The 14,232-nt window shown below is 44.2% G+C and overlaps 1 protein-coding gene across 8 annotated transcripts in view; it reads left to right on the top strand.

The window, feature by feature from the left end:
- Positions 1 to 14,232, top strand: part of LOC116374880 (sn1-specific diacylglycerol lipase alpha) — a 52,258-nt gene that overhangs the window by 31,740 nt on the left and 6,286 nt on the right. For 5 of the 8 annotated variants that reach the window (XM_031831103.1, XM_031831107.1, XM_031831106.1 and 2 more), the window contains 7 exons: positions 1,348 to 1,425; positions 1,702 to 1,782; positions 2,117 to 2,259; positions 5,411 to 5,479; positions 5,574 to 5,646; positions 7,966 to 8,174; positions 10,406 to 10,532. In XM_031831103.1, coding sequence (XP_031686963.1) covers positions 1,348 to 1,425; positions 1,702 to 1,782; positions 2,117 to 2,259; positions 5,411 to 5,479; positions 5,574 to 5,646; positions 7,966 to 8,174; positions 10,406 to 10,532 — 780 coding nt within the window. Of the gene's footprint in view, positions 1 to 1,347; positions 1,426 to 1,701; positions 1,783 to 2,116; positions 2,260 to 5,410; positions 5,480 to 5,573; positions 5,647 to 7,965; positions 8,175 to 10,405; positions 10,533 to 11,271; positions 13,494 to 14,232 lie in introns of those variants that run through there. The other 3 variants (XM_031831108.1, XM_031831109.1, XM_031831111.1) reach the window with 1 other exon arrangement.

A 14,232-nucleotide genomic window follows, 5' to 3' on the forward strand; every position in this document is an offset into this window, starting at 1 on the left:
CTCTGTCTCTCTGTCTCTCTCGCTCTCTGTCTCTCTCGCTCTCTCGCTCTCTCTCACACACACTCTCTGTCTCTCTGTCTCTCTCTCTCTCTCTCTCTCTCTCTCTCTCTCTCTCGCTCTCTCTCTCGCTCTCTCTCTGTCTCTCTGTCTCTCTGTCTCTCTGTCTCTCTGTCTCTCTGTCTCTCTCGCTCTCTCGCTCTCTCGCTCTCTGTCTCTGTCTCTCTCGCTCTCTCGCTCTCTCTCACACACACACACGGTCTCTCTGTCTCTCTCGCTCTCTGTCTCTCTGTCTCTCTGTCTCTCTCGCTCTCTGTCTCTCTCGCTCTCTGTCTCTCTCGCTCTCTCGCTCTCTCTCACACACACTCTCTGTCTCTCTGTCTCTCTGTCTCTCTCGCTCTCTCGATCTCTGTCTCTCTCGCTCTCTCGCTCTCCCACACACACACACGGTCTCTCTGTCTCTCTCGCTCTCTCTCACACACACACGGTCTCTCTCGCTCTCTCTCACACACACACGGTCTCTCTCGCTCTTTCTCACACACACGGTCTCTCTTTCTCACACACACACACGGCCTCTCTGTCTCTCTGTCTCTCTCTCACACACACTGTCTCTCTTGTCTTTCATCTTTTGTTATCACCTCCTCCACTTAAAGTTATGCTCCGGCAACTAAGAAAGTATTTTTTAAACCTCACACTTTGGTCTAGATGTGTCAATGTGTAGTTCATACATGCATAATCTATGAGCAGAATTACTGTTATACCTCAATTAGCCACTAAATCCCTAGTTTGAAAGCGACTGTTTTCTTCAAGCTGTGCCGTTCCAATGTGGCCCAGCCCCCTAGCAATTAGAGTTCTGGCCAATGAGTACAGTCCCTCGCATTTGAAAGGGTCCGTGGCACAACTGAATGCATTCAACCAAAATGTGTCTTCTGCATTCAACCCAGCAACTGAATCAGAGAGGTGCCGTGTGGCTGCCTTAATTGACATCTGCCTTGCTCAAGGGCAGAAGGGCAGATTTTTCCACGTTGCCAGCTCAGAGATTCGAACAAGCAACCTTTCGGTTATGGTCCCGACGCTCTAACCGCTAGGCTACCTGCCGCTGAGTGACAGCTAGTATAGGCCTGCCCAGTGTAATCCAATGAGGTTGCCGGGAGACAGAGAGCAATGATATGGTGCACATATCTGCACGTGTGAAGTAGTACACAATTTTCAGGGACCACTTTTGGCTCGTGAGCGCTACTTTCAGAACTAGTGGCTAAAAAGTTTACAAAAGTACCAGAGAATCTCTTTAAGTGCATGTAGTAGTATAATAACATGTTTTCTCTCTCTCGCGTGTGTGTGTTATGTTAGGATGCCCTGACGGATCTCACAGGGGACTCTGAGCGTCTGCCAGTGGAGGAGCAGCATGGAAACTGGCTGGGCCACAAGGTCAGAATGCACTCACCCAGCCAGAACTAGTCATATCAAAGGTTCCCTTGGGTGTCTCTTCACCCTCTTACAAGCCATCCCCAAGAGATATTGGTCCAATATGCTCCCAAAGAGCAGGGGCCATTTCACTTCTCAAAAGTGGAATGATTTATAGATGTAAAATGAGTAGATTAAAATTATTTAATAGAGGCTGAAGTGAAGCAAAGATGAATGGAATGTAACAGTCTGCCTCTCCCTCTCTCCTCTATTCCCTCCCTTCCTCTCTTCCTCTCTCAGGGGATGGTTTACTCAGCAGAGTACATTAAGAAGAAACTAGAGCAGGAAATGATCTTGTCACAAGCCTTTGGAAGAGATTTGGTACATGAGTGATGAATATGTGGATATGTCTCAGTGTGGAGTGTGGTAGAAAGGATTTGTGTATATTAGTTGAAATGTAATACGTTTGTCTAACTAACACTTTCATGGGAACAGAGCATTAGACGAAATATAAGATTTTGTTGAAGTGTGTGGGGGGGTTAGGTGTGTATGTGTGTGTGTGTATAAGAGTATAATTCTAATCTGTGTAGAAAGGATTTGTGTATATTGGTTGAAATGTAATACATGTTTACGTAACTTACACTTTCATGGGAACAGAGCATTAGAAGAGTGTGTGTACGCGTGTGTACAAGTCTAAACCTAATGTTTTTCTCAGGGTAAGGGAACCATGCACTACGGGCTGGTGATAGTGGGACACTCCCTTGGTGCCGGTACTGCAGCCATCCTGTCCTTCCTGCTCCGCCCCCAGTACCCCACACTGCAGTGCTACTCCTACTCTCCACCAGGTGGCCTTCTGAGGTAACCATGGCCTTCATCATGTCATCAAACTATATGGGTGATCTATTTGCTCGGCCCATTGCTTGTAGCCACTTGTAGCTATTGCAACAGGACAGAAAGCACCAAGACCTACTCGGATCAAGAACTTTGCATCAGACATCCATATCCCATTGCTTCTATAGGCTGGAATTGCATTGGGAACTAAATTACCGATAATACACTAAACACGCACACTGAAACGTCTCACCTTCAACCGTCATAAGATCACTGTGTAACATGTCCATCTTTCAGTAGATATTAGGCTCTATTATGGGGCTCGTTTCTTTCAGTAGATATTAGGCTCTATTATGGGGCTTGTTTCTTTCAGTAGATATTAGCCTCTATTATGGGGCTTGTTTCTTTCAGTAGATATTAGCCTCTATTATGGGGCTTGTTTCTTTCAGTAGATATTAGCCTCTATTATGGGGCTTGTTTCTTTCAGTAGATTAATATCTACTATTATGGGGCTTGTTTCTTTCAGTAGATATTAGCCTCTATTATGGGGCTTGTTTCTTTCAGTAGATATTAGCCTCTGTTATGGGGCTTGTTTCTTTCAGTAGATATTAGCCTCTATTATGGGGCTTGTTTCTTTCAGTAGATATTAGCCTCTGTTATGGGGCTTGTTTCATTCAGTAGATATTAGCCTCTATTATGGGGCTTGTTTCTTTCAGTAGATATTAGCCTCTATTATGGGGCTTGTTTCTTTCAGTAGATATTAGGCTCTATTATGGGGCTCGTTTTTTTTTGCCTTGTGGCAAAGCTGAATAACCTCTATAAAGCTGCCAGTCCCCTCAAACTGGATTTGCAATGTAAATCATGGTGAAAGAGGTTGTGTAACATAGGACATGTTCCAGTGCTCTGCCAGTCCAGTGCTGTTCTGAGAAGGTCATTTGTGGTTAGAACTGGTTCTAGATTATCTCTGCTGATCAGATGAGGTAGAGGCCTTTTGTCAAGTCATCCCGTTTCTAGGTTCTAGCATAAAGCAGGGAACTCAGAAGCACCATCTCTGTATACACCAGTGTTTTCTGTGCTGAGATCTTCTTCATATTTGTCAGTCGTGTCTCGTGATCTAGTCCATTTGTCTCTGATCTTATCTATTAATATTGATTAGATCCCAATCCCGTTTATAACACCGATGTCGAGATCTTGGATTATTTTTATCGAAGGGCAACTCATTGCTGGCCTTGATTCCTCTACACATCGACGCTTGCTGTGGAGAGATGTTGAATTATTTATCCAGTTGGAATGAGATCAGACTCATGATTTTTGTGTGTGGAAAACATCTGGTTGGAAATTCAGCAGCAACAGTTTGTGGTGATGGAGGGAAAGAGAAGGGTACACATCACACTCTGACCCGCTCTTCCTTTTTTCACATCCTCTTTCACTTTTTGTGTCTCTGACAAGCATTTTGCTACACCCGCAGTAACATCTGCTACAGTGCCTTGCGAAAGTATTTGGCCCCCTTGAACTTTGCGACCTTTTGCCACATTTCAGGCTTCAAACATAAAGATATAAAACTGTATTTTTTTGTGAAGAATCAACAACAAGTGGGACACAATCATGAAGTGGAACGACATTTATTGGATATTTCAAACTTTTTTAACAAATCAAAAACAGAAAAATTGGGCGTGCAAAATTATTCAGCCCCCTTAAGTTAATACTTTGTAGCGCCACCTTTTGCTGCGATTACAGCTGTAAGTCGCTTGGGGTATGTCTCTATCAGTTTTGCACATCGAGAGACTGACATTTTTTCCCATTCCTCCTTGCAAAACAGCTCGAGCTCAGTGAGGTTGGATGGAGAGCATTTGTGAACAGCAGTTTTCAGTTCTTTCCACAGATTCTCGATTGGATTCAGGTCTGGACTTTGACTTGGCCATTCTAACACCTGGATATGTTTATTTTTGAACCATTCCATTGTAGATTTTGCTTTATGTTTTGGATCATTGTCTTGTTGGAAGACAAATCTCCGTCCCAGTCTCAGGTCTTTTGCAGACTCCATCAGGTTTTCTTCCAGAATGGTCCTGTATTTGGCTCCATCCATCTTCCTATCAATTTTAACCATCTTCCCTGTACCTGCTGAAGAAAAGCAGGCTCAAACCATGATGCTGCCACCACCATGTTTGACAGTGGGGATGGTGTGTTCAGGGTGATGAGCTGTGTTGCTTTTACGCCAAACATAACGTTTTGCATTGTTGCCAAAAAAGTTCAATTTTGGTTTCATCTGACCAGAGCACCTTCTTCCAGACGTTTGGTGTGTCTCCCAGGTGGCTTGTGGCAAACTTTAAACGACACTTTTTATGGATATCTTTAAGAAATGGCTTTCTTCTTGCCACTCTTCCGTAAAGGCCAGATTTGTGCAATATATGACTGATTGTTGTCCTATGGACAGAGTCTCCCACCTCAGCTGTAGATCTCTGCAGTTCATCCAGAGTGATCATGGGCCTCTTGGCTGCATCTCTGATCAGTCTTCTCCTTGTATGAGCTGAAAGTTTAGAGGGACGGCCAGGTCTTGGTAGATTTGCAGTGGTCTGATACTCCTTCCATTTCAATATTATCGCTTGCACAGTGCTCCTTGGGATGTTTAAAGCTTGGGAAATATTTTTGTATCCAAATCCGGCTTTAAACTTCTTCACAACAGTTTCTCGGACCTGCCTGGTGTGTTCCTTGTTCTTCATGATGCTCTCTGCGCTTTTAACGGACCTCTGAGACTATCACAGTGCAGGTGCATTTATACGGAGACTTGATTACACACAGGTGGATTGTATTTATCATCATTAGTCATTTAGGTCAACATTGGATCATTCAGAGATCCTCACTGAACTTCTGGAGAGAGTTTGCTGCACTGAAACTAAAGGGGCTGAATAATTTTGCACGCCCAATTTTTCAGTTTTTGATTTGTTAAAAAAGTTTGAAATATCCAATAAATGTCGTTCCACTTCATGATTCTGTCCCACTTGTTGTTGATTCTTCACAAAAAAATACAGTTTTATATCTTTATGTTTGAAACCTGAAATGTGGCAAAAGGTCGCAAAGTTCAAGGGGGCCGAATACTTTCGCAAGGCACTGTAAATATGTCTTTGTGACCAATAAAATTTGATTTGATTTGACTCTCCTCATCGTTTTGTTTCTACAGTGAGGATGCCATGGAGTACTCCAAAGAGTTTGTCACTTCTGTCGTTTTGGGAAAGGACCTTGTCCCAAGGTATGTCATCTATGTAGAAACCCCACCTATTTCAAGTATCATATCTGTCATGGTGTACAGCTGTACTCATTTCTCTCCTGTTTGTCTCTCATAGGATCGGTCTCTCTCAGTTGGAGGGGTTTCGGCGCCACCTGCTGGAAGTCTTACAGAAGAGCGACAAGCCCAAGGTAGCGCATGTACAGTTGAAGTCGCAGGTTTACATACACATATATGTATTTTAAACTGCAAAACCCTTACACACCACTGCACTTTGTATACCAGGGTTGGCTGGCCTTCTCTAGTCACTTGTAGGCTCAGTCACTGGTATACTTTTATTTACAAAGCCATTTTGGGTTTACTACCTTTTTATTTGGGCATTTTTATTGTTCAGAAATGTGGTGGGTACTCTCTTCGTTCGCTGGACTTTATCCTGCTAACTGTTCCAAATGTCCGAACTGAATTTTATGTACTCTGTGCCATCATCTTGGAACTCCTGACAAAATATTTTAAACTGGAAGAATTTGTCCCGATGAGTGTTTTTAAATCACTGATGAATGATCTTGAGACTGATTCCCTGACCTGTCAATGTTTTTAATTGGCTGTTTTTGATTTTGTTATATTCTTGTGAATTCTGTGGTTTTTACTAAATTACTTGTAGTTTTTCATGTTTGTCTGTTATTTTTGTAATGACTTGGTGCTGCCTCTCTTGGCCAGGACGCTCTTGAAAAAGAGATTTTAAATCTCAATGAGCCCTTTATTTAACCCTTCCTGGTTAAATAAAGGTTAAACAAAATAAATCAAACTTAGGTTGGAGTCATTAACTTGGTTTTCAACCTTTCCAACATGTTTCTTGTTAATAACCTATAGTTTTGGCAAGTTGGTTAAGGACATCTACTATTTTTCCAACAATTGTTTACAGACAGATTTATTCACTTATAATTCACTGTATCACAATTCCAGTGGGTAAGAGTTTACATACAGTAAGTTGACTATGCCTTTAAACAGCTTGGCAAATTCCAGAAAATTATGTCATGGCTTTAGAAGCTTCTGATAGGCTAATTGACATCATTTGAGTGGACCTGTGGATGTATTTCAAGGCCTACCTTCAAACTCAGTGCCTCTTTGCTTGACATCATGGGAAAGTCAAAGGAAATGAGCCAAGACCTCTGAAACAAAATTGTAGACCTCCACAAGTCTGGTTCATCCTTGGGAGCAATTTCCAAACGGCTGAAGGTATCACGTTCATCTGTACAAACAATAGTACACAAGTATAAACACCATGGGACCACACAGCCGTTATACCGCTCAGGAAGGAGATGCGTTCTGTCTCCTAGAGATGAACGTACTGTGGTGCGAAAAGTACAAATCAATCCCAGAACAACAGCAAAGTACCTTGTGAAGATGCTGGAGGAAACCGGTACAAACGTATCTATATCCGCAGTAAAACTAATCCTATATCGACGTAACCTGAAAGGCCGCTCAGCATGGAAGAAGCCAGTGCTCCAAAACCACCATAAAAAAGCCAGACTATGGTTTGCAACTGCACATGGGGACAAAGATAGTACTTTTTGGAGAAATGTCCTCTGGTCTGATGAAACAAAAATAGAACTGTTTGGCAATAATGAACATCATTATGTTTGGAGGAAAAAGGGGGTGGCTTGCAAGCCGAAGAACACCATCCCAACAGTGATGCACGGGGTAGGCAGCATCATGTTGTAGGGGTGCTTTGCTGCAGGAGGGACTGGTGTACTTCCCAAAATAGATGGCATCATGAGAGAGGGAAATTATGTGGATATATTGAAGTAATATCTCAAGATATCAGTCAGGAAGTTGAAGCTTGGTCGCAAATGGGTCTTCCAAATGGACAATGACCCCAAGCATACTTCCAACGTTGTGGCAAAATGGCTTAAGGACAATAAAGTCAAGGTATGGCCATCACAAACCATGACCTCAATCCTATAGAAAATGTGTGGGCAGAACTGAAAAAGCGTGTGCGAGCAAGGAGGCCTACAAACCTGACTCAATTACACCAGCTCTGTCAAGAGGAATGGGCCAAAAGTCACCCAACTTATTGTGGGAAGCCTGTGGAAGGCTTCCTGAAACGTTTGATCCAAGTTAAACAATTTCAAGGCAATGCTACCAAATACTAATTGAGTGTATGTAAACTTCTGACCCACTGGGAATGTGATGAAAGAAATAAAAGATTAAACAAATCATTCTCTCTACTATTATTCTGACATTTCACATTCTTAAAATAAAGATCCTAACTGACCTAAGACGGGGAATCTTTACTAGGATTCAATGTCAGGAATTGTCAAACTGAGTTTAAATGTATTTGGCTAAGGTGTATGTAAACTTCTGACTTCTTCTAACTGTGTTTCCAATTAGATAGCTGTGTGTGTGTGTGTGTGTGTGTGTGTGTGTGTGTGTGTGTGTGTGTGTGTGTGTCAACACTGTGCTGTAACCGCTATCAGTATAGGTTGTAACTGCTGATATCTCCCTGCCAGTGGAGGATCATTGCAGGGGGCACTAAGTGCATTCCTAAGTCCGAGCTACCTGTGGACGATGGCCCTCAGCCCCAGACAGCCCCCGTGCCCCCCAGCACCCGTCTCTGGCTGCATCCCAGTGATCTTAGCATCGCCCTGTCAGCCTCCACCCCCCTCTACCCACCGGGCAAGGTCATCCACGTGGTCCACAACCACCCCTCAGAGACATGGTAAGAGCCCTGGCATTACAATGATGGCACAAGAAAGTTTATTGGTCACATGCACAGGGTCACAGATGTCGTTTCAGGGTACTGTGGAATCCTCTTTATATAGTAGTAATAAAAAGTCAAAATAGAATAGAAAAAGATCACAGGACGGCATATACTGTATATTGACACATTTACAGCTTGTTTTAAATTCTATACAGCTGCAGCAGTTAAAGGTAGTTAAGTGTGTAAACAAGGATACTTCTCCATAGAGTGACGAGTGAGTAACAAGGAGAAATGTCCATTGTGGGTTGAGGGGGAGGTAGGGGCGGGCGGATAAATGTCCGTTGAGGGGGAGGTAAAATGAAGTCCGGGGGCAGGAGAGGGACAGGGGGAGCAGGTAGCTGCCTCGTGGTGGCTATTCAGCAGCCTGATGGTCTGGAGGTAGAAGCTATTGGCCAGTCTGTCAGTTTTTGCCATGATGCTCCTATATTGAGTGCTGAAATTGGGGAGAACAGGCCGTGGCTCGGGTGGCTGAGGTCCATGATGACCTTCTTGGCCTTCCTGTAACACTTTGTATTGGAGGTGTCCTGGAGGGCAGGCAGTATGCACCCGATGGTGCGTTTGGCCGAGCATACCACCCTCTGTAGAACCTTGCAGTCAGCGGCAGTGTTGATACAACCCAGCAGTATGCTCTCGATGGTGCTCCTGTTGGACACTGTGAGGGCCTTCGGGGACAGGCCAAATTTCTTCAGCATCCTGAGGTTGAAGAGTCACTGTCGTGCCACAGTGGTCTAGAGCACTGCTGTGCCACCAGAGACTCTGGGTTCGCACCCAGGCTCTGTTGCAGCCGGCCGCGACCGGGAGGTCCGTGGGGCGACGCACAATTGGCCTAGCGTCGTCCGGGTTAGGGAGGGTTTGGCCGGTAAGGATATCCTTGTCTCATCGCGCACCAGCGACTCTTGTGGCGGGCCGGGCGCAGTGCACGCTAACCAAGGTCACCAGGTGCACAGTGTTTCCTCCGACACATTGGTGTGGCTGGCTTCCGGGTTGGATGCGCGCTGTGTTAAGAAGCATTGCGACTTGGTTGGGTTGTGTTTCGGAGGACGCATGGCTTTCGACCTTGGTCTCTCCCGACGAAGGACAATTTTATACCACGAAATTGGGGAGAAAAAGGGGGTAAAACATTTTTTTTTTATTGAAAAAAAAGACTTTACATAAAACATAACACAGAAACCACACAAAATAATGAATTCAGAGTGTTATAGCTACACATTTAAAGTGAAAGTACAATATCCTGTACACTGGAGGGACCAACAGACTATCTATTATACATCCTAATGGCTGTTGTATAAAAGAGTCCCCATATCTATCTGTTTTGAGTGAAGGGGATGAGTAGTGTCCTGTAAAAGGCTTTCAAGTTTTAGGTGGATTAATTTTGTGTACAGATTGGTGGCTGATTCTTGATCTAGATAAATTATCCTTTCTACCATCTTAAGCGCCAAAGCTTCTTCACCACGGTGTCCGTGTGGTTTGACCATTTCAGCTCCTTGGAGATGCTTTCGCAGAGGAACTTTGTTTTTGACCGTCTCCAGGGCGGCCTTGTTGATGAGGATGGGAGCGTGCCCAGCTTGGTTCCTCCTGAAGTCCACAATCAGATCCTTTGTTTTGCTGACATTAAGTGAGAGGTTGTTTACCTGGCAAAACACCGTCAGCATGCCTACTTCCTCTTTGTAAGCCGTCTCGTCATGGTTGTTAATAAGGCCTACTACTGTTGTGTCGTCAGTGAACTTGATGATGGAGTTGGAACTGTGTGAGGCCAACCAGTCGTGGGTATACAGGGAGTACAGTAGGGGACTGAGGACGCACCCTTGTGGGGCTCCCGTGTTGAGGATCAGTTTGAAGGAGGTGATGTTGCCTACCTTCACCACCTGGGGGCGGCCCGTCAGGTAGTCCAGGTCCCAGTTGCATAGGGAGGAGTTCAGTCCCAAGGCTGAGAGCTTTGTGGTGAGCTTAGCGGTATTTTAGTCGATGAACAGCATCCTCACAAATGCATTCCTTTAGTCCAGGTGGTTGAGGACAGTGTATACTACCAATCAGTTTAGTACACATCTAGTGTGACATGTTTAATGCTAATTGGATAGAAACTGTACTAGAGAAAAGGCTGGCTTTACTCAGACATTACTTTTGGTATAAATGTGCATGCATACATCATTTTGCTGCGTATATCATTTAGCATGCCCCTCTGTGTGTAGCTGTGGACAGGAGGAGCCCACCTACTCAGCTCTCTGGGGGGATAACAAGTCTTTCAACGAGGTCATCATCTCCCCTGCCATGCTAAACGAGCACATGCCTCACATGGTGATGGAGGGACTCAACAAGGTCTGTGAATATAATAGATACACTGTCCATGTCTGTCTGGGTTTCCTTTGTGTGTTGGATGGGATGAGTGGAGGCTTCCTGTAGATAAAATGAAGGTGACAGAATAAGGTATCGGAGCGCTGGTGAAATGCGGGAGGGAAATATCAATGAATCAAACATCATTTATACACTGAGTTGGCAGGTGACGACACTGGATGAATGTTCGATGTATGGATGTGTTTGTGGGTTTCTGTCTGTAAAAGCTTTCCTAACAATAGTATGTTTTCAATCAATAGTTAGAACTATCCTCATGTTTTCTTGTGCGGTAGCTGGAGAAGGGTGCTGTTCACTGACTGTGTGCTGGATGTTCTGTCTGGTCTGCTCCACAGGCACTACATGCTTAGTCAATACTGAGGTTACTCTGATGGAACTGCATTGGTGTTGGAGTGTGTCTGCTGTGTGTTGGGTATTGGTGTAAGCATGGTGTTGTGTGATTGAAACTGCAGTGGCGTTGGAGTGTGTCTGCTGTGTGTTGGGTATTGGTGTAAGCATGGTGTTGTGTGATTGAAACTGCAGTGGTGTTGGAGTGTGTCTGCTGTGTGTTGGGTATTGGTGTAAGCATGGTGTTGTGTGATTGAAACTGCAGTGGTGTTGGAGTGTGTCTGCTGTGTGTTGGGTATTGGTGTAAGCATGGTGTTGTGTGATTGAAACTGCAGTGGTGTGTTTGTATGTCTGTGTGATACTTATGATGTCTCTGCAGGTACTGGAACCATTTGGTCTCAGTTCTGAGCAGGCAGGTGCAGAGCCAATGGAGATGGAGGATGAGGGCCAACCAGCCAGCACTGTTGTGGTCATAACCTCTGAAACAGAGCTGCCCTCTACACCTCTTCTTTCAGATACCTCCACTAACCCCCACAAAGACTCACTCTCTACCTCTCCTCTTTCAGATACCTCCTCTAACGCCCACAAAGACTCACTCTCTCCCTCTCCTCTTTCAGATACCTCCTCTAACCCCCACAAAGACTCACTCTCTCCCTCTCCTCTTTCAGATACCTCCTCTAACCCCCACAAAGACTCACTCTCTACCTCTCCTCTTTCAGATTGTCCCTCTACTGCCAAAATAGAGCTGCCATCTACCCCTCTTAGATACCCCATCTGTTCCCCAAACACACTCTACCCCTCCTCTTATAGAGGTAGTCTTTCCCCCACTGAACCATCAAATACCTCCCCACAAATAGACCAAACTTTTATCTCCCACGTTGACCAACCCGCCGTCTCCCTATTATCGAATGGCCCCTCTACTCAGGAAACTGACTTGTTCTCTACACCTCTGTGTCACACCCACTCTCTCTCCCTCAAGCATCAAGTACCACCCCAAACAGACCTACCCTTTCCCCCACAATCATGAGACAGACCCCATCTACTTCTCTTACAGGTGTACCCTGCAGTACCCTTCCACCAAGCACCATCTGAACCTCTACTATCCAATACTCCTTCATCTCTCCAAGTAGACTCTTCAAATACACAATCCACCACCCCCACACAACCTATCCCAAATCCTCTGGTTTAATGTTACAGCCTCTCCTTTCCAGCTCACAGTCCTCCTCTGCCTCTTCAGTCTTACAAACCCTGTATTGCTCTTTGCTTTAGCTTCAAATTGTTCAGATTGAGAAACCACCACACAACCTACTTACTAACTAATGCACGCTTTTCTCTAGATGCAGTGAGGTTTCCATGGTTACCCCAATTTCTCTAACACTAACCCCCTCCTTATTATTCCTTGTGGCCTCCTACTGTTCCTAATTGGCAGCTCAAGGTGTCCTGAGTAAGGAGGATGTGCTAAGTGTCTCTGAGTCCTCTGATTCCCCCACAGTTGGCATGATGGCACAAACAGACTGGCAACCAGGCTCCTGTAGACTGTGTGGTCACATCAAATCGATTCTAATGGTCTGGTTTTATATTAGAGTAGCCTGTTACCTGACAGTGATGACTACTTGTACAGATTGACCAGCCTGAAATAACCTTTGACCATTCAGACCAGTTCACTTTATATTAGTGAGATGATGGAGCACTGAGCTAGCCCTGGTTTATGCTCAATTCATTGATATAATTAGACAAAAGATAAATTGACCTAATAATGTACCTCAATGGGCTCGTTACAAAGAGGGAGGACGTGCTTGTGTATTAGTCATGGTCAGTGCTTGACTTGGGCAGGAGCTCACCAGAGCTGAATACCTGCACCTCACATTTTCTACTGCTTGAGCTCCTTTTCCTAGCTCAAGCACCTAAATGTGAACAGTACCAGCACTCAAAATGAGTGCCAGCACCTATTTCAGTCCAAGTCAAGCACTGGTCATGGAGGCAGAACAGTACTTCGCTGGTACTGTTCTGCGCTGTGGGAGAGCACTCTGAGCACTGTTGGAGATGCACCTACTGGTTGATGTGTTTTACAGTATTTGATCTTGGTGGCTTTGTTTCTGATTGTGTCCCCTATGGTGCTGCTGGGGTGTTGGTGATGTGCCTTTTTCTGTTGTTGTTGCTATGGAAATATTAAGGTCATGTTGCCTGCTGCCTTATTGGTCTTTCGCCTGGTTCTCAGGATGTTCTATAGTTATGTCCAGGAAAGTACTGTACTTCATTTAGTTTTTTCTATGCTGATTGACACCCATCATTAGCTGACTGTTTTTACTCACCTCCCTCTCTGTCCATCTCTTCCTGTTACACACAGCTTTCATACCAATGCCATCCATGTTTGTTCAATGTTAACTCCCATTATCATTTATTTTCATGTTTCATTATAGCCATTTGTCATTTTCATGTTGTAATGTTGTATTCCATGTCACAATGTGTTTAAGAAAATGCATGGCTTGTTTTCATATTTATTAATGATATATTAATGATATATTAATGATATTGTATGTTCTTGAATCATGCTTTTTTTCATTTTGTGTTTTAACTCATTAAAGACAAATAATATATTTACCTGTGTGGTGTTTGTGCTCTCTCTGTGTGGTGATGTGATTACCATGAGTGTGTAGTAACTGTTGTCTGTGCTCTCTGTGTGGTGATGTGATTACCATGAGTGTGTAGTAACTGTTGTCTGTGCTCTCTGTGTGGTGATGTGATTACCATGAGTGTGTAGTAACTGTTGTCTGTGCTCTCTGTGTGGTGATGTGATTACCATGAGTGTGTAGTAACTGTTGTCTGTGCTCTCTGTGTGGTGATGTGATTACCATGAGTGTGTAGTAACTGTTGTCTGTGCTCTCTTCTTTTTCATCAGTTTAGATGAGTAACCTACTTACGGTGTACACACCACACATACATCTGCGTAGGCCTACATATTATGGAATACTTCTGCAACAACGTGAAAGTCTGAGATTTGTATCTAGGGGTATAGCGCATGGCTTTGGTATCTACTCGGGTATGGTGTTTGCCTGTGCTATCCAGGTTTGTTCAGTATTCAAGTATCATGCTTAAACAAATGAGGGTGGATGGACTTAGTGTTTCTGATCTTCATCTTTCCCTTCACTTGACACAGTTTTGACTCGTCTCTAATGCCTTGTTTTCAATAATCTTAACATTCACTTTTTCCTGTACTAGCCTACCTGTCAATCCATTGTTCTTGCTGATGTCAATGACATACAGTGCCTTGCGAAAGTATTCGGCCCCCTTGAACTTTGCGACCTTTTGCCACATTTCAGGCTTCAAACAAAAATATATA

Source organism: Oncorhynchus kisutch, linkage group LG8 (assembly GCF_002021735.2).
Source record: "Oncorhynchus kisutch isolate 150728-3 linkage group LG8, Okis_V2, whole genome shotgun sequence".
In the NCBI taxonomy this organism is placed as follows: Eukaryota; Metazoa; Chordata; class Actinopteri; order Salmoniformes; family Salmonidae; genus Oncorhynchus; species Oncorhynchus kisutch.